Raw genomic sequence first — 24535 nt, 5'->3', positions numbered from 1 at the left:
TCTTTAACCCCACCTTTTAAATCGGGATCTAAGACTACGATAACACAGATATAAGACAGGGCTTTGTGACAAGGATAACCGAGATCGAAAACAGCTAGCATTCTCCAGCCTTCATTACATGATATCTTCTTATCAAACAGCAATCATGACACTCTCGACACGTGCCCAGGCAACTGGTGACAAGGCCAAAGGCGCCCTTATCTGGGAAATAATCCCCAACCTCTGGGACCCTAAGAGTAATCCGGACGGATATGTTAGTCTCGGTGTTGCCGAGAATTCGCTCATGCACGACGAAATCTCTAAGCACATTCACGACTACTTTGCCCTTTCGCGTGCGGCTTTCACGTATGGCGATGGCATGACCGGGTCGAAACGGCTCAAGAAAGCTATCGCACACTTCCTCAACAGACACCTCAAACCTATTCGACCTCTTGAGCCAGCGCACGTTGATGTTACCAACGGATGTAGCTCTGCTATTGAGCACCTCTCTTGGGCCCTTGCCAACCCCGGCGAGTGTTTCCTCCTAGGTCAGCCCTACTACGGCACATTCGCCCCGGATCTGACCCTTCGATTCGGGGCCAAGCTACTGCCCGTTCCATTCGAGGAAATCGATCCCTTGTGCGAAGATGCCATTGGCAGCTACGAGAAAGTCTTGCTAGATGCTCATGCCCAGGGCCTGAAGGTGTCTGGCCTCATCATTAGCCACCCACACAACCCCCTGGGACGATGCTATCCTCAAGAGGTCTTGATTGGTCTCATGAAACTCTGCGAGAAGTACGGAGTTCATTTCATCAGTGACGAGATCTACGCCCTCTCCGTCTGGGACAACGCTGTTGACAGCCCTGCGCCAACCCCCTTCGAGTCAGCACTTACTATCGACTCAACTGACATTATCGACCCTTCCCGTGTTCATGTCATCTGGGGCATGTCCAAGGATTTCGGCGCCAACGGTCTTCGAATTGGAGTCATCATCTCCCAATCAAACCCCGCTCTGCACGCTGCCATGATTGCTGTCGGCCTTTACAGCTCGCCGTCATCTCTCTCTGAACATGCCACCGTAAACCTGCTTGAAGATGACGCTTGGACTGATGCCTACATCAAGACCAACCAAAAGAGATTATCAGACAAGTACACTTCGGTGGTCCAATGGGCCAAGAAGAATCATATCCCATACGCCCCGAGGGTGAATGCAGCCTTCTTCTTGTGGCTGGACCTTGGAAAGTTTTACCTCTATCATCACATCCTTCCTGATGGACGGGATGTCGGAGATGTCGTTGCGCAAAGACTACTGGCGAAAAAGGTCTTCCTTGCATCAGGAAAGGACTTTGGATCGGAAAAGAAGGGGTGGTTTAGAATTGTCTTCTCGCAAGACGAAACCAATCTTAACGAGGGCTTGGATAGAACTGTTGCTGCGCTCCGTTAGTCGTGCGCATTGTCAAAATAACAGACTAGACTCATCGTGACGTTATATAGATAAATCAAGTTTTTCAGTTAATCTTGCATCTTTTCTATTTCAACATAGCTTAGCGTAGTAGTAATATGACGCTTCGTGCCACAGTCCGACTTACAGTCACATAAGCCACATTTGATTACCACGGACAAATTAACTTGACAGATCAGTGCCAAGACCAAACGTATCAGTAGTAACCACTTCGCGATGCACATGGCACCATCGTACAAGGACAATTACTGTTCCCTTTCTAATCTGGTAGCCATGACTGTTTGCCCTCTTGGCGGCAGTTTTGGTCGTCGATCTTGAGACCAGTCCTCTACCACAATGCACTCCGAAACAATGAACATCGTCAGATATTGTTCCAAGCTCTGATAAGAAAGAAGGAAGTACTGTGAGAGGAAGCAGGGGCATCTATCATTGGATTTTGTGTAGTTATCACTTTTGAGTACTGAAGACCTGTTTGTCAACCCCGTCTGGACAATGCGAAGTATGCCGTGACTCATCACAACTAAAAGGCAATCACAGAGTCCCCGTTGCTCCACTTCGACGAGAGTTAGTGCCCGGATTGGTGATGATATAATTATTAATTCCCCGAAATGACCAGTAGAGTTCGTGAACGAGGTGGGGACAATCTTGATAGCGTGGAAAAAAAGAAGGCTATTTGTACCATACTCTTAACACGTGGCGGGTGGCGACTCCCCCGGCGACCAGATTAAAACAGCGCATGGGTGTTGCGGAATCTGAACCAACGTAGATCCCGAAATAGTCCCCGCACACCTCAGCTCTCAACAGACTTTCCATCCTGGCAACAGCGCCGTTGTGGAACGGCTCAATGACTTCCAACGTAACGCAGGATCAGCAACCTCCACGAAATGTGGAGGGCGGAGCAGAAAGCCCCGAGTCACAGCAGCATCGAGATGAGGGAGACACGGACGACGCAGCCACGGCGACCAGAAACGAACAGTACCACACCGCGTGCTTCAATTGTCGCGCGTCGAGACAAAAATGCGACAGACAGAAACCCTGGTACGTTCTATGTCGGACACTAATACTCTTGAGTGAACCATTGTTGAATCTAGACTTATACAGTTCACGTTGTATTGCGCAACGTCGTTCATGCCGATACCCAACTCGCTCCAACCGTGGTCGCAAACAAGGGAGTACCAAGTAAACATCTCCCGTCAACCTTACTGATACTGTCTTGGGTGTTACTAACCACTCAAAAGTAAGCCTGATACAGTAGAAAAGCTACTGTCGCGCATCAACGAAAGTGCCTTTCGCGATGAGGCCATCGCCGCCATCATCAATTCCTCCCTTCCAAGCCCCAATTTCACCTCTTCTTCATTGACTACGACATCAACACAGAAGCAAGCTCTTCAACGCTTCCCCGTCTATGGTACCGACTGTACCGGTGCCGCTACTCACCCTGCTCCCGTGTCTATCCATGTTCAGGCTCAGACCCTTAATGAAGTGGCCGTTGAAGCTGGAGGGCAAGAGTCTCTGGTCTCACCTCTGCATATCGTGGCGGCCGCCATCACAGCGAACTCGGAGCCTAAATGTGATGGACTCGGCACTCAGATGACTCTCCAGTCTGGTCGGATAACCAGCATGGCCCCTATCAAGGACAGGCTTACTAAGTATTTCGGTACGACCAGAGTTATTCAACAGATACGTTCAGCTTTAGCTAACTCAACCAGCTTCACATACAGCCCAACAGAGAGACTGGGAGGTATTGGCTACTCAATCAGTCGATTGCCCGTTCAAGTTAGAGTCGGATACTTGCGACCCTGTCGCGTCTCGGCTGATTGACGAGAAGGATGCGTCGCTCTACTTCCAACTGTGAGTGTTCATCGTTTCTTTAAACACGACCGTGCTAGTTGCGAACATGTGTTCGTTGCGGACTTTATGGTCAGCAATGTAGACTAAGAGATGACTCTTCTAGCTTCTTCAAGATACGCAACCCACTCGTGGGCCTCTTAGATGCTACGCTGCATACGCCGGACTATGTTTATTCGGCGTCATTCACCCTGTTCTCCGTTATTTGTGCCCTCGGGTGTGCTATTTCGATACGTCCTCGTGATCGAGCTCTGTACCCGGTGCTGGTCTCATTAGCCGCTGGCAACATCAAATGGTCCATTGCCGCATCCGTCAAGTCTCTGGAGATCATTCAGGCCATCATCAACATGCAGTATTGGGCGCCTATTTGCCCCAGGCAATCCGATGACCCTTACTGGCTAAACTTGAGCCATGTGAGAAGACAGCACACCTGTGTGTGAAGAACTTGAATACTAATGCATGGCAGGCTGTACAAGTGGCAAGGGAGATGGGAATTAATAGACCCACCAAAGTCGCGGAACACGTCAAAACCACTTCACCAAATGCATGTGACGACTTTAGGGAGCGACTGTTTCGCAACTATGAGAGGACATGGCTATACACTTTCATTGCAGATAAGAGCTTCGGCATCATCACTGGACGCTCACATTGTGTCACATTGAAGGAGATGCCTACGTGTGCCTCTGAATGGTGGAAGAAGCCAATGACAGAACCGCTAGATCGCATGATTAGCGGAATCATTGAAATAAGAGGACTGCTGGTAAGTGTCTGTTCCACATGGCTCCCTCTCTAGACTGACACAGGCACACCCAAATAGCTTCAAGCCCATGAGAGACGGAGACAGAGAGAATCGACACCGACGTCGATCCTAAACTGGCACTCAGAGGCTTACAGTATTCTTACCCAAACACGTGATGCCCGATGTGCACCCGATGGCCTTCCGTCTGCAACATTCCTTCCAATTCTGGCTTTTTACATGGATCACAGCCTCTTGGTCTTGAACGCCCAGGCTTTACGAGATGTAATGGCTGCCGACGAATCCACCACATCGACTGCAATCTTGGCAATCTCGCGAAGAACTATCGAAGTCGCTAGTCGTGCCCTCGATCTTGTGTTAGCAGACCGAACGATGTCTGAGCTATTGTTGGGCTTCCACAATAACCAGTATATCATGATATGCCATGCGGCCACGGAGATTCTGCGAGTAAGTTAATCTGTGATTGTTGGACAGTATGATCGCTGACAATGAGCTCTAGGCCATCAAACGAGGAGGTTTGACGCTAAGAGAAATATCCGAAGCGGCAGACAAAGTGATCGCGATTCCAAAGCATCTGGAACGTATCACACAACTACTTCCAGCAACATCGACAGCGCATCTCTATCTTGATCTTGCTCGCTTTTTTGGTTGTCAAGTCGACGCAATCACAACCACGACGAACTTAGAGGCGATCCGCGAGACCATCGACCAAGGAATTTTCTCTGGCGACTGGTGGAGAGCAGCTGATGCTGGCTTGCCTGATCTCGCTACTTGGCTGGACATGGGTTACCTTGGCTCTGAGCAACCGATCTTGGAGTGTAATGACTTTCAGAACACGTATGATTCTGGTATAAATGAATTTATGTTTTCTTGAAGGGCTTGTCAAGGGTGGCGGCCTGCTATGGGAGGATGGCAAAAGCAAAGCACAAGGTCAAAAAGGCGAAGCTTTAACATTGGTGGTATCTATAGAACAGGCTTGAACTCAACACCGTATCGCTTGTAAATAGACTTTCATGATTTATTTTGTTTATTTTAATATGAGGCAAAGCCTGTCGGGTCCTAGATAAAGGATGAAGCCGTTGAACCCTCTGATTTGGCCAAATCAAACAATTACCTAAAGAGGATATATCTGTCACCAATGGAGCTTACTGTTCAGAACAAGCGGTCTCCATGTTGAAGATAAGACGCATACTATGATACACAATCACGATTCCGCTGGACTGTAGTTCGCTGATAAGAGCCGACCGACTGTGTTGGTGATTGTTGGCTCTGAGCAGGTCGGGGCTCGTTGGTACACAGGTGATTGTCTACTCGACAAGACTGGGGGGCAGCCTACTGTGACTGGGCTGTATCGTCGTGCTCAGCAGTACGCGGCATTTGCAGAAGCAGCTGTTCTCTGAGTCGCTCGTTTTCGTGTCGTAGCTCCTGCAAACGTGACTTGACAGATTGTATGTACTCTTGCTGGAGTTGCCGATCTCGGCGTTTGTTTGGGTACTGGCACGTAGACCGGCTTTTCGTGTATCAAGTACATCGCGGTAGACGACGGTCACATTTTGTCTTGCGTGAATGGCAGCGCTCGCAGGCGTACATTCTGAGAGCGTTCTGGCAAGCGGCCGAAGTGAGACTCGAGATTGCGGGGATGGCAGTTGCTCAAACAAGCCTTGGGGAGAAGTTCCAGGTCCAGGTCATTTTTATTCTCAACCGTCGCCATTACTCAGCAGCCATGCCCAGTCAGCCATGCATGTACGAGAGGCCTACTCACCAAATGAATGTAGACACAGGAGAGGAGAGGAGAGGAGAATCAAGAGAAATCATCAATTTTGCTTCATGATCTACTAATTCGACCTCATAACTACTCAGCGGGTATCTCACGTCGTATCTAGCACACGGAGAAGTAACTCAGCTGGTCAATTGAAACTGGGGATAACTATAGCCCCTGACTGCCATCATCGCTCTTGATAACGATAAATTCCCCGGCGTAACTCGCGCCGTCCGTCTCATGCCTATTCTCGAGCACATCCACCTCATCATAATGATTATTAATATCTTCTTTGCACGACCCTCTTTCTCATCCAACACCTTCCCCTCAATTAAATTCTTCTTGGCACTGGCTGTTAGCCGGTTGTTAGGGCAGGGGTCAGCGCGCTGAGTATTGCTACGACATAACGCATAGAAATCTCCGTCACGACCTATCTCCACCCTAACAGGACAAATTTGCGCTTTTTGGCTCCCGACCGAGCCTGAGCTACTGACAATACAATATATCTACTAGCGAGGCTGCTCTTTCGCAAGCTTGCAGAGCAGCCTGGGAAGGCGCTGGACTCTACCTGCATCACAGATACTGCTATATCCGTACTGCCGTAGAGCCTAGCGGGCTTGCAGGCTCTTAAGAATCTTATGACCTTACTATGATTTTCAGTAGCAACCTAGTCTTTAGCTTTTTAGCTAAGCTAGACTCTCTATTAATAGTCTATAAGAGAGCTCTAAAGTTAATAATAGGAAATTTTAAGATAAATTATAATATTATAGAATAAGAAACCTAAAATTAAAAAAGAATCTAAAAGTAAATAATAGACTAGAGTTATAGAATTTTTTTTTAAAAAAAAGATATATTTAAATTTTTTATTATTTAGATTTATTAATTTTTTATTTTTAAAGAGTTTTTTAATAAAAAAGCTTAATTTATAGAATATTTAATATTTAAAAATAGCTAACGTTCTCCACAAGCAAGTGTCCCATACAAGCGAGTATCCCAAAAATCTCAACCTTTCAAATTGAATTGAAGATAAAAGCATAACAGAGCATTTAAATAATTGAATTCAATTGCTATCCTCTTCCCTAGAAAGCTCAACAACAATTTAACATGTTCTTCTGTTATAACCGGCCTTGCCGCATATTCCACAGCGGCCTTCCTTCGGTCGCGCCGACCCGCCTCGACCACTACTTCTCGACAATTCAGCCTGTACCTGTATATCAACATCCATTTGATCAATTGCCTCCCTTGCCTCATCCACAGTCATCTTTCCTCTATTCTGCAGGCGGGTTCTCTTTGCTCTGCGCTGCTTGCTAAGGGTCTTATTTGCCTGTCGAAGGATCTGGTTCTCAGACTTCAATAATACCATTTGATATATTATTGCCTTTATTCCCTTAGAAAATGACTCAAGCGCCTTAAGAATAGATACTGGAGAGCTGCTCTGATGCCTTCTCACTCGTCTTTTAAGATATTCAAACTGCGAACTGGCCTCAAGTACTATCTTTGGGGTCTTAGAAACCCAAGAGTCTGGGAGGCTAGCCTCCTCGTCAACAGGTGTTGGAGTCCGTAGCTTAATATCGAGCTTTAATATGACACTTTCCGGGTCTAAAGGAACAAGCCCAGCTCCTCTAAAACCCCCCTTGATATTTCTCTCTGTCATAGCAGCTTGATAGGCGGCGTAGAAGGCTCCTAAGAACTCAGTCTTTGAAATATGGGTAATAGAGCATCTAATTAAATGCTCAATCTCTCGACCGTATGCCTTTTTCAGTGGTCCGAAGCACCCAACGTCAAGGGGCTGAAGTAGGTGAGACGAATGAGGCGGCATATAAAGCGTGATAATCTTGTTTTCCTCGCAATACTTCTCAAAGTCGATTGAATGGTGGCTTTCATGCCTATCAAGAATTAGAAGACGATAGCGGCCATTTGATCGGATGCTTGTATGCCGATTAAAGTGCTTTAACCACTCGAGACCTGTCTCATTATCTGTCCAGCTATTATGGGTTGTAGCAATAGCCCAATCGCCCGGGAGGTTGCTTTCCCGGTACCAGCTGGCGAGGTGATATTGGCCTGCAACCACGATGAATGGCTGGATTGCCCAGCCTTCCGCATTAATCGCCTGAATGACTGTAGTCCATTCCCGATTTCCGGGCTGGACTGATTTCGGTCTTCCACGCCTCTCTGTGCCTGTAACGACCATTCCGCTTGCAATTATGCCCATCATAAAGCCAGTCTCATCAAAATTATAGATATCAGCTAGAGTGATACTGTATTTCGCGATTGTATTCGCTACGAGCGCGAACCAATTGCGAATAATAGTCGGATCTTCGCATTTAGCCCTCTGATAGTCATACCTGCGAAAGAAATGCATCTTAAGCTCTGTATGCCGCTTGACGAAGTTCGAAGCCCAATTCTTGCCAACAGGTAATGCATTGCGGTCAGCAAGCAGTCGATTGGCCATTTCTTCAACACCACGCAGTCGCGGTGGAAACCCTCGTAAATCCAAGTTAAGGATGAATTGAATAATTATCTGTTCCTCTAGATCAGATAGCTTGCGTGATTTGGGGATAGTATCGCGTTGAGACTGTATGCCTCTCAGGCGGCGACCTAGCTTCTTATGACAGACTTGATACATTAATGCGGCGCGTCGAACGCGTAATTTTGGGTTATTTTGAAGGGCACGAAGAGCAAGAAGAATATTTGCCTCACTATTTAATTGAGACATCTTTGGTGGTTGAGAATCAATTGATTAATTGAAAAGAGGAGAGTGTGAGGGATTTTTGGGATACTCGCTTATATGGGACACTCGCTTGTGGAGAACGTTAGTAAATTATAATATAGTAGAAATAGAAAAGATATAGGCTATAATTAATTTAGTTTCTTAAGAAGGTTTATTATCTTATATATATTAGTAACTAGAATAGCTAGATAGACTCTTATATATTATATATTTTATAGAAAGTCTGGAGTACTTTATACTCCTCTAGTATTAAATATACTACTACTACTACTACTACTACTCTTTCTTATCCAAGATGATTAATCTTATAGCCTCGCCCATAACTTTATACTCTATTCTAAATATATCTCGGCCTCTTAGTAAGATACCGAGTTCTAAAGATTCAGTAGCCAATAAGAGCCCACGTGGAATAATCTGCTTAGACTGGGTTTTATTTGGCTTTTATTAAGCTGAGGGAAATTGCGGCCGATCCGTCAACACCGAATCGAAAGGGATTTGGGGCGATCCAGGATTCGAAGTCTGGACCCGCAGGGGAATACAAAAACAATCCGGGGAACTCCAGTCCTCATCCCTCATTCAGCATCCATTTGTCAGCCCAATCCTAGTCAGTCTGCCACGGCACCTTTTTGCTTCCGATAGACGGACTCCGGAATCAAATTTTTCTCCCACATTCAATTGCTAAGTCATGGTCCTTGACACTCGGTGTCAGGTACCATCAAATTACCGAACTGCCTGGGTCGGAGAAGACATATAAAGCGAGAGGCCAGCTAACTGCTGTCAACTTGTCTACTATATGAGGCAGCTGCATCACTTCCTAGCCTTCTTCACTTTATCGTATTCCCACCTTTACAGTTGCCTTTTCTCACAGTATCCCATAAAAGCGCCGGTTCATTAATATGCGATTGTTTTCTTACACCACTGTGCTCCTCGCCGCCTTTATCACTGCGACAGGCGCCAGACCGGCAAATCCAAAGTCGGGAGCTCCATACTGCCCCCCACGTTCAGTTACGCCTCGGCAACAGAGAGCCATCTTCGAGGAGTTCGTACACAAGCTCTACATCAAAAGGAATATTACCCAAGCACTTCTTGACCATATGCCTGAGGATTATATCCAGCACAATCCCTTCGTCCTTTCTGGGCGTGATAATGGCATTGAAGGGTTATCGTTCGTTTCACCGGATACGGTCAACTTTACAATCGCAAGACTAGAAATGGACAGAGATATTGCGTTCGTTCATTCTCGATTGGATAGAGTCGATTTATCTCAGCCAACTGCCGTCGTGGACTTGCTCCGGTTTGAGGGCTCCTGCTTGGTGGAGCACTGGGATGTTCTTCAGGAGGTGCCCGACAATGGAATTAACCTATTGGACATGTGGTGATTCCCGTTCAAGAGAGGCAATATCTCGAAGGCGGGGAATCCAAATTAAGGGACGCACTATAGAATATCAAGGGGTTATTTGGAATCTAGAGCCTAGAGAGGCAACTGGGAACTTATCTATTCTATAACTCTAATTACGCACACTTATTTAGACAGCATAATCTAAACTATATATATATTTCTCTACAAAATTAAGTGTTTAATAGTAGTAGTAGTAGTAGTAGTAGTAGTATATTTAATACCAGGGAAGTATAAAATACTCTAAACCTTCTATAGAGTATATAATATATAAGAGTCTATCTAGCTATTTTAATTACTAGTATATATAAGATAATAGGCCTTCTTAAAAAGCTAAATTAATTATAATCTATATTTTTTCTATTTCTATTATATTATAATTTACTAGCTATTTTTAAATACTAAATATTCTATAAATTAAGTTTTTTTATTAAAAAATCCTTTAAAAATAAAAAACTAATAAATTTAAATAGTAAAAAATTTAAATATATTACCTACTTGAGCCTAGCCTATTGTTCGATACCTGACAGGGGGCTAACACTTTTTGCCACCCACTGTATCTGTGCGAATAGCAATACTCTTCAGATAACCCCTTATTGCTAGCTAGATAACCTGTCACATGCAAATGTTATGTAACCTAGAAATTCCTCCCGCGACCACATTTCTTTCCCCTTTACATCGCCTCATCCTCCATGTCAACATCACTCCTTAATAACATCCCTAATATCACCATTTTCATCAAAATTTTATGATGAATAGCGAAACCCAACACATTCATCAACGCCATCAACGCGTTCATCAACGCCATCATTAACAGCTTCAACCGCTATAAGGCAGAGCCAAAGCCGTCATAATACACGGCAGCTGAATCCGAGTATCCGTCGAACCCGCACACAAGCCGAGATCGAGGCGGATTTGCCCACATCACAGGCTTCAACACCGCTACAAACACAAGCTTTAACGCCGTCATTAACTCGATCACGAACAGCTACAAATACAAGGGGAAGGGGAACACGAGGCAGACGCGGAAGGGGGGCCCGGGCTAGCTCGAGGCTCCCAGCAACACCAACGCCGTCCGGCGATAACTTTATCCCGGTCACTCAATCGTCCCTACGAGATGAGATTGTGGTCAGGCTGTTAGACCTAGGCTAAGAGATTTCTGCGTGATTCTTAGTCACCTCTAGCTGTCATAGAATTTTTGGTATGTAGAAGGGAAGGTAAGGAAAGAGAGAAGAAATTACTGAATTTCACGTGACAGGTTATATAATTAGCAATAAGGGGTTATCTGAATAGCACGACTCTTTAAGGTAGAGATTCCGCACCGGCTATATAGCTTGCTCATCTACAACTGCACTATTTAGGCTAAAAGCATTACCTTCGGATCTGTAGCAGAGCGATATAAGATCTTGAGATTATACCACTCCTTACTATATTTAAAGCTGGGAAACAGCTTCCTTTCCTCTACCTGCTAATACTAAAAGAAATAAAATACCAGCTCCCCAATAAGATAAGACTGTATATTACAGTGCTGCAGGGCGGCCCTATACTCTATTCTTCTATATTAGTTTATCTTACCCTAGTTTATAATAATTACTAAGGTATATATCGGGAACTCCCGGCTCTTCTAGCTCTTATTAGAGAGCTTAAGGTAAAAATAGTTAGGAAGCTCTATTAGTAACTGATTATTCTATCTTAAGAGTATATAGTTATCTAGAAGGAAGTTAACCTATATCTAAAAAAGTATAGAGATATTATTATTACTTTCCCAGACTATAAATATATAATTGGGGATCTGCACTAGTATATAGATATTTTTTATTATATCCTTAAGGCAGTTATAATACTCAGACTGCTTATAGCTCCAGATAATAGTAAAAATACTCTTCTTTAGTATCTTAAGTATAATTCCCTATAGCTAAGGCGCTGGGTTTATATTCTTACTCTTCTGCTTCTTATACAGCCTTTATATAGCCGAGATATAGCCCCGGACTGTATTATACTGCAGCTAGAGCTTCTCCTTATTAAATAAAGGCTTGTTAAGAGCAGGAGACTCTTCTTTTATAGCTGCCTTACTAGCAGGTAATATAGCAACCTCGATTATATCTCTTAAAATAAAGAGTTAGCAATATAGTATTAAGGCCAGGCCAGCTAGGGAGGGGACTCAGTACCTAAAATAAGTTACTGCCTTTTTATAGTAGTAATATTCTTTATAATATAGATAGCAGCTATTTTATACTTTTTTTATTTTATTACTTAAACTTCTTTTTTTAAAACTTAAGTAATAACCTTTTTTTTATAAAAAGAAGTAATTTATTCTTATTAATTAAATTACCAGGTAGCTATTAGTATAGCAGCTAGAAGAGCTTCTTATTAATCTAATCTTTAGAAATAGATAGCTAGTTACTGGTATACTAATTTTATAGTAATATTAATATATAAATTAAGAGTAGAAAGTAATAATCTAACCTTCTATTTAACCTATTTTAATATATAATTCTTAATTATATTCTTAGATACTATCCCCTCTAAGTTAAATAAATAAAAGCCTATAGCTGTCTATATATAAGTATCTTTAATAGTAATAGAATCTATAGTAAATAGATAATAAGATATAAAGTCAGCTAGATTAAAAAGAGTTATAATTATAGTATAATTACAATATAATTAAGATAGATAATAGAAATAGTAATTAATATAATTTTAAAAGGGCAGTATATATAAAAGCAAGTTAGCTAACCTTCAGTTTTATTACTCTTTTCTATAGCCCCGTCGCATTTATATAGAGTTTTTCGCGCAGAGGCGAAGGGCCTGTGGGGAGGCGTGACCTTCCATTCTGGGGCCAGTTTGGCGGCAAAATACGCGGACCCACGGGGTCTTTAAGCAACCGAAAAACCAGTCCACGACACCCCTGCACCTGTTACACCAAATGGTATTATTGAAGTCTGAGAACCAGATCCTTCGACAGGCAAATGAGACTCTTAGTAAGCGGCGCAGAGCAAAAAAAACCCGCCTACATAAAGGAGGGAAGATAACTCTAGATGAGGGCAGGGATGAGATAGATCAGAGAGACGTTGATGCGCAGGTAGCAGCTGAATCGTCGAGAAGTGGTGGTCGAGGGAAGTCGGCGATGCCAAGAGAAAGGCGCTGTGGAACTTGTAGAAAGGCTGGTTATAACCGTTATTCTCAATTGGTTTACGCTCGTAGAGAATACAATCGCGAAATATGGTATTACCCTTGCTGATATCAATCTTTGAGTGAAGGGGGGAGTACTCCTGGGCACCCCATTCCGCTAACCTCCTTTTCACTGTTCTGACGTCGAGTACGTGCCCATCGTCGCAGAGATGGGCACATATATTGTCAATGGATAGTCCTTCTCGCCGCTGCTCGAGGATCCAGCCCTTGGCGCGCTCCAAATCCTTACGGGGCCTCGGCATTGTGCGAGACGCAGACCAGGGGTTCGAGATCGTGGTAGAGGTCGGAGTTCATACCTCCTTCCAAGGCTTCCAGCTGCAATATCCCGACCCTTCTGAACCGGCATTATCGGAGCTTCGGCGCCGATGGAATGGCATCAGCTCTGCTACATTGAAAACAGTGCGTTATTGTTGAAGGAAGCCCACGGCCGCCTACGGCGGCTGTGGCCTCAGGCAGCCGGGACCTCATACAGGCTCCAATTCCCTCGCCTAGCTAGCTCGTGATAATCATAACAATACACACATCTTTGACCTCTTGACAGTTATTATATCAATACTGTAGCCCTATATAAAAACGCCGAAAGCCTATGTGCGAAATAGCTCCAGTCATTTTCGTACATGGTTTTGTCACCCATGTGGTAATGTGCGACCGTATATTCGCCACGCCTACCTTTGGCCGTCTCCAAAAGAAACCCAGGATTAACACATTGTAAACAAGCTTCAAGACGCCAGCAGCGATAAACGCAAGCCAGAACTGGTCTCGACCTGCAAACAGGCCAGTGGTGTACAAGCCAATACAACTACCACCGTCTTGACAATATTGACAACACCCATTGCTGACGTGCGCTCTCCATCGAGGACACCAGCAGAGATGAATGCTTGTCTAGGTGCATTGTCGATTTCCCTTGATGGTATGGCAGACGACCATGGTCGGAACCTGTCCGATGGCATGGGATAGCGGTGAGGATGCAAGATTCAGAACCGATGAGATAATTCCCGCTGTGAACGTAGCAGACCCCAATGCTCCTTCGGCAATATCATACTCGCGCTTGAAGAAGTACGTCATCCATGATATCTGGGCGAGACCAGACCCGATAAAGTTAAAGATCAAGGCAAGCGACAGTTGCCACATGAATGTGAAAGAAGAGGGCGTGAACATGCGTTTCTTGTGTGCCGCTTCTGCGAGTACGGAAGCTGCCGTCTCGGGAGTCGGTGTATCCTGCTCAGCGCTGCTCACAGTTCAATCAATCAAGTATCGAGCCCAGATTTGAACTGACTGGTGGCCTTAGCGCCTAGACTTGATTGCTTGATTAATTATCTGATATAACTAAAATCCTTATATTATATGAAGCTATTCCCAATCCGGGTCAGGTCACTCCTAGGCCCCCTGATCGTTTCGGTGCAGGAAGATCCATCCGACGGTCACGCAGCCGCTACGGAGCCAGTTCTTGAGCAGCTAAAGCATCTCGATGACCTGAGGGCCGAGGGTATGTCTCTGCGATGTGACTGTAAGCTTCGCGATGCTGAATACTCGCTCACAATCAGATACCATCGCAGGCACAGCAAGGAGGTTAAGCGCGAGCCTGCTAAGCCTCGGGAACTAAGCTCGGCGGTCAATCCACTACTAGACGGGGTCATCCACTGCCTTAGGCTCAATTCTATAGTATCACTTAAGCTCGATACCTACTATAGACTGCCGCACCTGCCTGCTTCTCAGCTACTGCCTCCAGCCGCTCTTCTCGGCCCTGGGGGGTGGCAAGGGCTTCGGGCTGGTAAGGAGTTTGTTATCTTTAATATACTAATACTTAAAGTACTTCTTTAGCCCGGTCTTTATATTATAAAGCTACCCAAGCTCCTCCTCTAAGGTCTAGGTATTCTTAAGCTATAAGATACCAACAGCAGGATTAAAAATAACTATTACAGTAGAGAGAGGAGACTACCCAAGTAGGAAGTAATACTCATTAAGTTTAACCTATATATTATTAATACTTATCTATATACTCTCCCTCTTAGGGTATCTTAGAGTATTAATTAAGCTAACCTCAATAGGCTGCTAGAGTATATAGGCCGCTTGGGTATATTCAGGCAGGGTATTGGAGTTAAAGCTGCCTTGCTAGCTTATAGGGCGAGTATTATAGTAGCGGCAGTAGCTATTACCCAAGAGGTTGTAATCCTAATATCTTTTAGGAATCCTTTATAATCTTTAAGTAGGATAACTTCCTTTAGAAGTAGTAGAAGATAACTAGGCTAGTAAAGAAATATCTAAAATACTAGAAGAAGTACTTCCTACAGCTAAATTAAATAGCTTTAGGTTATAAAGAATCTTCTAGTTCTTAAGATACTCTAGGATAAACTCTATACTAATTAAAACCTTCTATAGATAACTCTAACCCCTAGCAGTACCCTATCCCTATATTTATATTATTATATTATACAGCAGCTTAAGAATATACTAAATCTTACTAAGTATCTTCTAGTTATCTACTTTTAGAATATCTTCCTTACTAAGAGCACTCAAGCTAGCTCTATTAAAGTTAAGAGTTATCAGGAAGATTATAAGCTTAGTATGCTTCTTCTAGGCTTTTTAGATTATCAGGTAGGTTAAATTCCACCTTATTATATTATTCTAGAGAAGCTCGAGCTCTATTGTTAATTCCTCGATAAAAAGATAGCTATTAGCTTCCTCTATCTTATAAGTATGCTTCTTAAAGGCTTCAGTCCTCTATAACAAGGCACAGATAAATCTCACGATATTATAAAGCTATCTAACAGGCCCCCGAGCCCGCTAGTACCTAAAATCCTCTTTATATTGCCCGAGGAGGATATAGGCGTTGGATTAGAGCTTAAAGTATACCGTATTATTACTAAAAAGAAAGGATTGGATAATAAGGTTAAGAATATAACCGAAATATTATATTCGCCGTGCCTCTACGTCCTTCTAGATTATTAAGGGTATAAAAGAGAAATAAAATGCCCAGAGGCAGGTATTATTACTACCTGTATAATTATATATTGTAACTCTAAGCTTTGACTTAATTCTCTAGTTTTTTATAATAGCCTTAACTATTAAGGCGAAGTTCTTACTAGCATATAATCCAGACTGGCAGTAAAAGATAAGAAGGCGGCTCTAATACTGCTTCTATTAGTTTAGAAAGTAGCTAAATACTAATATAATTACTAGCTGATTTAATAAAGTCTAGAGGTTAAAGTTAATATATATCTAAATAAGAGTATTAGTAAGCTTCTTTTTAATAGTTTTTTTTCTTTTATTAAAGAGCTTCTCTAGGTTATATTATATTGTAAACCTACTTAAAGCTATTTAAAAGGCCAGCTAAGAATCCAGCTGTTAAAAGAGCTTCTATATATAGCTATTCTTAAAGATAGAAAAAGATAGGTTTATATTAATAATATATCTAACGGAGAGCTTATAAATATATTAGATTTTAGCCCGAGAGTAGTTAAAAATCTTAAAAGCCTAGTACTTTACTCTAGCTACTTATTAAAGCTTAATAATTAATAACTAGTTTAAAAGAAAGTTACTATTAGTATCTTCTATAATTCTATAGCTTCTATAAAAAGTTAGTAGATATTCTAGCTGGGAAAGTTAACTATAAAAGCTACTTACTTATAAAGATATACTATATATAATAATATAAATTAAGTAATAAAAAAAATCAGCCTACTATAAGTATTATAAGGCCTATAGCTCTAGAACTTACTCTTAATAGTATTCTTAGATATTAGCTTAGTTAAAAAGTCCCTGTAGGCTATAATCCAGCTCCTTCTACTCCTACTCTTCTTCTAATTTAAGAAGCTGCTTAGGACGAAGCGTCGATTGCCCCAGATAATCTTATAAAGATCTCCGATACTCCCGTCGTTTAGCAAGGCGTTTTCTCGGGCCTCAGCAGCCTATTTGGCGATGCTCGGAGGCCGGTTACCTAGCCGTGCGAAGGCGGATGCCGTCGAAGAGGACTTGGAGGAGTTTGGCCGGGAGGCGAGCTAAGCTCCGAAGAGCTGTCTCGGGCATCTAAAGATATCGGGACGGCACTGCCAGGCGGCAGCAGAGGTTAGGAAGGGTTTAAGGCTAAGGAAAGGTCGGAAAAGAAGGCCTAGAGAGCGGCGATGGTAAGATTACGGCCCCATTATGCTATCCGGACCCCTGCCCGGAAGCTTCCGAAGCCCCTTTCTGGATGCCGTTCCCAGCTCCAAGACCCCTTGCTGAGACCTTCTCCGGGCAGGGCTTGCCGGCTGACAGGGCAGTACCGGGGCCGGTATTACGTCATTCCGCTATTAGTCTATTAGTTGCGAATAGCTTTAAATTTGGCCTGTTTGAACTGACAAAGGTAGCGGAATTGATTGATCTGATTTGTTAGACTGTTTGATAAACTGATCTGTGAGCAGCGCTGACATGTTGTTGTTGTTGTTGTTGATTAATTACCGTCATAAAGACATCTACTTGAGATATCTACAGAATCCCCTAGGAGCAAGATGACGTGCTAGGCTGGTGTTAACAGCTAAAGAAACCTAGGTATAGAAACCCGGGGCCGGAGCCACAGGCCAAGCAGGCCCGTAGCTCGGACCTGCAGTCCGCATCCCGTGTAATCCACACACGAGCTGAGATTGCAATCCTTCTTCCTCTTCTATCTAACAATTAAGCAGCCCTATTTGACCTATTATTTCGAGCCCGATATCCGTCAGCGGATTGTCAGGGCGGGTGTCGGCATACCCATATTTATTAACCAGCTTGAAATTCTCCAGTATTCCTATTCCTGCCTGCCGGCATTCAAAACCTCCAGAAATCGAGATCCGTATGATACCTAGGAAAAACTGCAGATGGGAAAACCTCGCGGGAGCTCGTAGAGGGAAAAACCACTGCAGCTAGCATCCATTGATCAGGGCCATCAAGCCAGAACCCTGATGCCTATAAGTAGCCCGATTCTGTAACTTCTTATAGACCTGGATTAACAGCCAAGATCTGTAGATCAAGGCATCTAAGACCCGGAGGTCGTAGTAGCCTAAGCCCGGAGGCCGAGGCAGGTGCTAAGACGCGGTGGCTTTATGCACCTAAGTGCCGAGACGCAGAGGTCAGGGCAGCTCAGGCCCGGAGGCCTAAGCGGTACTAAGACGCAGTGGCCTTATATACCTAAGTGCCGAGTCGTAGAGATCAGGGCAAAGGTCGACGCCCACCTAGATTGAAGCTGGTGTCGTGATTGCTGTTGGCTGCGATAGCTATACTTGCTGCGAGGTCTGAACCAGCATTACAGCATGTATAAGAGCCGCAGCGGTGTCGATTGGCCCCCGCAAGCCGTGCTGCTTCCCTGCTGCTATCTCAGCTGCCCAGCTGGTCAGGGCAGCAGGCTTCGATCATGGCCGGAGCCCTTGGGCTGTGGCCGTGGCTGCTGCGTAAAGGAAGTCAACCCTCTCAATCCTTGCTTTATTGCAGTGTTAGTACCCGATGGGCACCAGCTGCTGCAGCAGCCAAATTTGGTGGGCCTGCAAAATTTTCCACGCTAGTGCTAACAGCCGCTAGTCAGGAAGAATTTTTTTACAGGAGAGAGTTGAGCGCTGACATGGGGACTGAGGAGGACGAAAACCGAGATTACTTCTGACTTCTGGTTATTGTCAAGGACGGTCTCACCAGCGACGAAGCCAAGGAGCTCGCCTAGACCAACTTCAACACCCTCGTCGCGGCTGGCGCTGTGGAGACACCCGACTCTTTCGATATCATTGCCTACACTGAGCATGGCCCCATGCATGCCCGCGTGTCCGCTGAGGAGCTCAAGGCTGGCATCTAGGACCTGTATGCCCTTCAAGGTCTCCGATCTACCTGGTGGACCGGTGGTGCCTGGTTTGCTCAATTCCAGACCCACCTCTGGTGGTACAACGATATCCTCATTCCCAAGCTTCTCGAGGACATCTAAAGTAGCCGAGAGATGCAGCTCAAGAAGATGACAAATTTGGGGGTCAATTACGTTACTTCATGTGAATATCAATTACGAACATAGGTATATAACATGCACAGGGTTCTCACGGGCTCATTAACTTCTTTAATTCTTAATGCTTAATAACTTAGTTCTCAATGTTGAATCTCACATAGCATCCTAATTGTGTGCAGAAACTGGATTTCCCATTCCATCTCACATTGTAAATACTACTCTACCGCGTTATTCCAGCACTCACTGAGAAAGTCCTCGAGGCGGATGACACCAATATCCGGGAAGACCTTTGTCAACTCTATCCCTTGTATGTCGAAAACCCCTGACACCATCCCGATCATTTGTGGACATATTACCGAGTTGAGTTCATCCTTGTCTCCAGAAAAGTACGGATAGCACAATCGATTTGAGGGTAATTCATTGACGATGTTGGCTTTCATGTTTTCCAGACTCTCATGACACTTGTCAAATTGTTTCCCTATACTGAGTTAGGGATACTGGTCCGAGTTGATTACACGAGTGGTGAAAATACCTATGACCCGTTCTGTCAAAGTAACTAGATCGTTCAGAGTGATTCTTTCTCCCGAAATTGTGGCCTCCCTTGGCCACTTCGTAGCCTCGAGACTCAACAATTCCGTCACAAATTTGCCTACATCCCGCGTATGAGTGAACACGACGTGGTTAGTACCATCACCCGGAATGACAGCCTTGGAAGCCGAAACATCGACCAAACAGTATAAGGGGTGAAGATTCGTAACGGCATAGGGAAGTCCGAGGTAGTCCATGAAAAATCCGCATCGAACGAGGGTATATGTCATGTTGGAGTGTGAATCTAGCTCGTATTCGGCACGAAGAAACCGGTTGCGTGGACCATAAGGCATATATCTGTAGCAAAGGGACATTGTGAGCCTGAGAAAAAAAAGTTAAACGAAACTGAGAATGACTGACTCGGGTGGGGCGTGATAGTCAATGTTGAATTCGCTCGGTATGAACCGCGCCACAATACCCGACGCTGCGGCTCCACGAATCAAGTTAATCTGCGAACCCGAGACACCAGCCCAATGCAGATTCAAAGCAGAAATAACAGTATCTATTTGGAGTCTCTGCAGACATTGTGTTATCTTATGCACAGACGCATAGTCTACCTCAACTGGACTCGGGAAATGACTTGGGTACTCCCGAGGCGCTGAACCTGCTGTTGTCTAGGAGTAGAGGCTGGATTAACGGTGAAAAAAATTCATAATTTGATCAAACGTACCTTTCGCGTCAATATGTAGACTTTGTGCTTCTTGGATCGTAAAATTTCTTCCACGATTGTGCGCCCAACGTCACCGAGACCGCCGGCTACAGCCACAACACTCATGGCAAACAATGGTGCAGACTTGCTCAGAATGATAGAATAAAGATAAATAAAATTATGAGAACCTTGAAGAAAAAATCCTTGGGCTATTTTTCTTCTTTTTTCGACGTGAAGCGGAGTTAGTGGGAGGAGAGGGAAGAGAACATGGTAGACTTATAATAGTTACCTTCCTACCGGTTCCTAGACTACTCGGCCCGAGGATAGATTAAACTTCTGGTTCTCGGACTCCGCGGATTGCGATTCCGACGCAAAGTCGTCGCAGAGAAAATTTGAATCAGAGAAGTTGGCACATGGGTAGGTACTATAACATTGACAAGAAAAGCTCCCCGAATGCAGATGTGCAAGTTGTTGACGGGGATCTGCAATGATTAGAAAATGGGTTTCCAACTTGGATCAGAAAGGATTTATGGATATTTATTGAACCATTTCTATAAGCCCCTACGAATTTCAAACCATTGCCAAACCGCCATTGATCATGATGTTCTCGCCGTTAACCCATTTTGACCTATCATCAGCAAGCCAGGCGACAGCCCATGCAATGTCTTCAGGGTCAGCTAGACTTCCCTCGGAAGGGGTATCTTTCTCAAATTCAGCCTTGATTTGTTCTAAGGATTCCCCAGCTCCCTTTTGGAAAGTCTCTGTATTGACTGGACCCGGCGCGATGGCGTTGACAGTGCAACCGTACTTGGGCGGAAGCTCCTTAGCCCACACCTTAACCATAGAATCCATAGCTCCCTTGGTGGAAGAATAAACAACTAGATCCGGTTGAGGAATTCGGCTCGACCCTGAGCCTATGCAGATAATTCTAGACCCGCCCTTCACTCCAGAAACTGATGGAGGCGAGGAAGGAGTGTAAGGAGGTAAATGAGGCAGTACGGCCTGAGTGAGGAGAAATGTACCTCTCGCATTCAAGTTATAGGTATCATCCCATATCTTTGCCGTAGCGGACCATGTGGGAGCGTGAGGAACGACGGCAGCATTGTTGACGAGAATGTGGATGACGCCAAACCGGGCGACGGCTGCCTCAACCAGTCGCTCGGGGCCATCGATGGTGGCGAGATCCGCACATACTGCGATCCATGGTGTCTTGAGCTTCTTTCCAACTTCATTGCATTCTGACTCTAAATGAGGGAAAGGGTAATTCAAGACAATATTCGCTCCACGTGATGATAGTTCAATGGCGATGGCGGCCCCGATGCCCGTCGAGGAGCCGGAGATCAGTGCAGTCTTGCCGAGCATTTTGGGTGAGATAGTTGGCAGCGCCAAAGCGAAGTGGTGACTTGCAAGGTAAAAGGACTAAGTTTACAGTGATTGTCCCGACTAGAGGTGGTTGGAGATAGAAAGGGTGCTGCGAGATGCAAGCAATTAGCCACGTATTATTGTAGCCTCTCAGCGTAATATGTTATCTCGGGCTACCACTACCCGCTAGTGCCGGAAGCCGGAGACGGCTTGTATCGCGGACATTTCCGAAAGGGTCGGGTTTCCGGATCCGGGTTCCACTAAAAGACCGATAGGGCATTCCATTCCGCGAAGCATTAGCCACCACCAGTGAAGCCGAGGAGCTAGCGGTTGGGTTAGCATTAGACTTCTCGAGAAGCATACTATATCATTCCCTGTCAATTCCAGGCGTTCGCTTTTCTTGTACTTAGAAGTTATATTTCTTTCTTCTACTACATTTTTCTAATAGTCACAAGCGCCTTTACAATCGCCCTCGACCACCGTCAGAAATTGACATCTCGAGAGCCATCGTATGTGACGATGGCTCTGCTTAACCTCAGCGGTTTCAGGCCAACGTTTATGAAACGACCCAACGAGCTGCGTAGGCTGGACGCTGAGTTCCCAACAGCGTCCATGATGGTCCTAACGGTGGTGGTTGTGGTGGCTTCGTTTGTTCGGTGGTTTCGTCGCACTAAGCTCAAGGTTAATATACTACTGGCCGACGAGATTCGAAGCTCAAGGGCACGCGCTCTTGAGTACTGCTACCGCCCGAGGGAGCTCATGTTGAAAGGCTACGACAAGGTATGTGCCTGATCAGGCCACTAGCGACAAGCAAACATTGATGATGTCTAGTATCCGGATGAGGTTTACGGGATAGACACAAGGGATGGTGAGTGACGGCCTACACCCTTCGCAAACATGAAGTTGGGATCATGCAGACTGACGCTCCGCTCAAAGGCGTCAAGTTGGTTATTCCTACGAGGTTTCTAGACGACTTAAAAAGCCATCCCAGCCTCAGCTTCAAAGCATCCATCGACAATGTTCGCAACGGCCCTCCCCGTCCATTCGCTCCCCAACCCGCCAAGGAGTGTAAACTGATCAAATACAGGACATGCAAGTCGAGTACACCTACTTTGGGGGGCCTCCCGAATTTGTCATCCATGCAATCAAAGCTGGCATGACAGCATCCCTTCGTAAGTATTTGAATGCAGCCCATGTTCGCGTGGAGTGCGAAACTGACAGCACACAGCGGCATTCACCCCAATTCTAAACCGCATGGCCAGGATCAATATGCCCAGGATTGTCGGGGAATATAGAGGTAATTTTCCCAATTTCCCCTCCTTCAAGTCATCTCCCACTGTTGACAGAATGGGACACTTTCTAGATTGGACGCCTGTCGCCATCCACGACAGGATTTTGAAACTCGTAGGTACTAACAACGCCCGGGTTTTCCTTAGCGAAACCGCATCCGCCGATGAAGAATGGGTCGGCGCATCTACTGAGTACGTGTTGTCAGTTTTCGACTGTATTCGGGCACTGAAGGAATGGCCGCCGTGGATGCGTCCCTTCGTCTACCGTTTTCTTCCCGAACGAGCTGCCATTACCAGGCAATGGGTCAGGGGTCGGAGAAGAGTCCAGGCATGCATGCAAGAACGAACAATGAAGGGTGGCATTCTGGAGAATCCTCCTTCTATGTTAGACCACTTGAGCTCGGGGAAGAACTCACACATGGCGGACGACCTTGAGAAGCAAGTTCTGTTTCAGATGACCTTGGTTGCTGTTGGCACTGTCACCACATTTGCATCGACAGTACAGGCAGTCTATGACCTTGTCATGCACCCGGAGTACATTCCGATTCTCCGAGACGAGATTGAGTTGGTGCCTGTTGACGAGAATGGCATGTTCACCAAGGAGGCCATTACAGCCATGCAAAAGCTTGACAGCTTTATCAAAGAGAGCCAACGTCTAGCAGCTGCTGACTTAAGTAAGTTTCGATGCATCTCTCAAGGAACTCGCATTCGTACTGACACGACAAAAGGCACTTTTCAACGTGCTGCGACAGCTAATATGACTTTACCTGACGGGACATTTGTCCCCAAGGGAACAAAAATAGAAGCAAATACCTACTCTATTCACCATGACGAGGTATATTACAAGAATGCCTCAACCTTTGACGGACTCCGCTTCTACAGGCAGCGGCAGAACCCTGGCCATGAGAATAAACATCTCTACGTCAGCGTTGGAAGGGGTGATTTATCATTCGGGTACGGCAGACATGCTTGTCCTGGACGATATCTCGGCCACCTCAACATTAAGCTAGTTATGGCGGAGCTCTTACGGAAATACGATTTAAAGGCAGCAGGTACTCAAACACCGAAAAGTCAAGCATTTGAGGCTATTGTGAGTGTGATAAAGGTATTGCAAAGGTACTGGATTCAAATACTGATTGCACGCAGGTATCGCCAGACGCTGATTTTAAAATTCTGATGAGAAACAGAGAACTGTAGGGTCAGGACAGACGGCTAGCAAACGATTATTCGATGGAAGAGATTTGACTTTGCTTTCCTCTATTCCACGCTGCGGATTCGGACGAAAATTAGCTGTGATTTGATCTTGGAAAAAAAGAAATGTAGCAGAAAAGAGAGTTCTATTGCGTGTGGTTTTAGGGCAAATGGATGCATCACCAGTGGCATGCTTTGTGGTTACTGCTTGTTGATCTTGCCTCATCTGATATGTCAATTCAAGACTACTTTTTTTCGGCTGTTATTGCATAGCTCCATGAATGCCTCTTTGTACTGCATGAAATGTCTCTGATATCCGCTGTCCCTCATTCTAAGGCTCTTCCAGGGGCGTAGAGTAGGCTGCGATAGGTCTTATTCCAAACCGCACAAGCCAGCC

At 45.0% G+C, this 24535-nt stretch overlaps 7 protein-coding genes across 7 annotated transcripts; 4 read left to right on the top strand and 3 right to left on the bottom strand.

The window, feature by feature from the left end:
• Nucleotides 1-145: 145 nt before the first annotated feature.
• Nucleotides 146-1423, top strand: BGZ61DRAFT_434797 (pyridoxal phosphate-dependent transferase; the record flags this gene model as incomplete). The annotated part of the gene is made up of 1 exon (XM_046243968.1): nt 146-1423. The coding sequence occupies one exon, from the start codon at nt 146-148 to the stop codon at nt 1421-1423; it is 1278 nt and encodes a 425-aa protein (XP_046094637.1).
• On the bottom strand, nt 1248-1904 carry BGZ61DRAFT_467198 (uncharacterized protein). Its single transcript, XM_046247744.1, has 3 exons — nt 1569-1904; nt 1459-1508; nt 1248-1406 (listed from the first exon to the last, which is right to left on the bottom strand). Exon 1 carries the CDS (start codon nt 1862-1864, stop codon nt 1604-1606), a length of 261 nt encoding a protein of 86 aa, XP_046094636.1. The 5' UTR covers nt 1865-1904; the 3' UTR covers nt 1248-1406; nt 1459-1508; nt 1569-1603.
• A 282-nt stretch (nt 1905-2186) lies between these two features.
• On the top strand, nt 2187-5128 carry BGZ61DRAFT_467197 (uncharacterized protein). The gene is made up of 8 exons (XM_046247743.1): nt 2187-2479; nt 2543-2620; nt 2680-3098; nt 3151-3292; nt 3396-3702; nt 3756-4049; nt 4107-4493; nt 4546-5128. Exons 1-8 carry the CDS (start codon nt 2286-2288, stop codon nt 4918-4920), a joined length of 2196 nt encoding a protein of 731 aa, XP_046094635.1. The 5' UTR covers nt 2187-2285; the 3' UTR covers nt 4921-5128.
• A 4304-nt stretch (nt 5129-9432) lies between these two features.
• Nucleotides 9433-9915, top strand: BGZ61DRAFT_372908 (uncharacterized protein; the record flags this gene model as incomplete). Its single annotated transcript, XM_046242217.1, has 1 exon — nt 9433-9915. One exon carries the CDS (start codon nt 9433-9435, stop codon nt 9913-9915), a length of 483 nt encoding a protein of 160 aa, XP_046094634.1.
• A 9359-nt stretch (nt 9916-19274) lies between these two features.
• Nucleotides 19275-20422, bottom strand: BGZ61DRAFT_571038 (uncharacterized protein; the record flags this gene model as incomplete). Its single annotated transcript, XM_046256059.1, has 4 exons — nt 19275-19537; nt 19592-19968; nt 20008-20261; nt 20318-20422. 4 exons carry the CDS (start codon nt 20420-20422, stop codon nt 19275-19277), a joined length of 999 nt encoding a protein of 332 aa, XP_046094633.1.
• Nucleotides 20423-20866: 444 nt separating this feature from the next.
• Nucleotides 20867-21658, bottom strand: BGZ61DRAFT_372965 (uncharacterized protein; the record flags this gene model as incomplete). Its single annotated transcript, XM_046242220.1, has 1 exon — nt 20867-21658. The coding sequence occupies one exon, from the start codon at nt 21656-21658 to the stop codon at nt 20867-20869; it is 792 nt and encodes a 263-aa protein (XP_046094632.1).
• A 1536-nt stretch (nt 21659-23194) lies between these two features.
• On the top strand, nt 23195-24144 carry BGZ61DRAFT_500399 (cytochrome P450; the record flags this gene model as incomplete). The annotated part of the gene is made up of 2 exons (XM_046251544.1): nt 23195-24037; nt 24094-24144. 2 exons carry the CDS (start codon nt 23195-23197, stop codon nt 24142-24144), a joined length of 894 nt encoding a protein of 297 aa, XP_046094631.1.
• Nucleotides 24145-24535: the final 391 nt, after the last annotated feature.

Source organism: Ilyonectria robusta (genome assembly GCF_021365365.1).
Source record: "Ilyonectria robusta strain PMI_751 chromosome Unknown BGZ61scaffold_55, whole genome shotgun sequence".
NCBI lineage: Eukaryota > Fungi > Ascomycota > Sordariomycetes > Hypocreales > Nectriaceae > Ilyonectria > Ilyonectria robusta.
The sequence above is the reverse complement of the archived record's forward strand: the minus strand, read 5'-3'. Positions and strand labels throughout refer to the sequence as shown.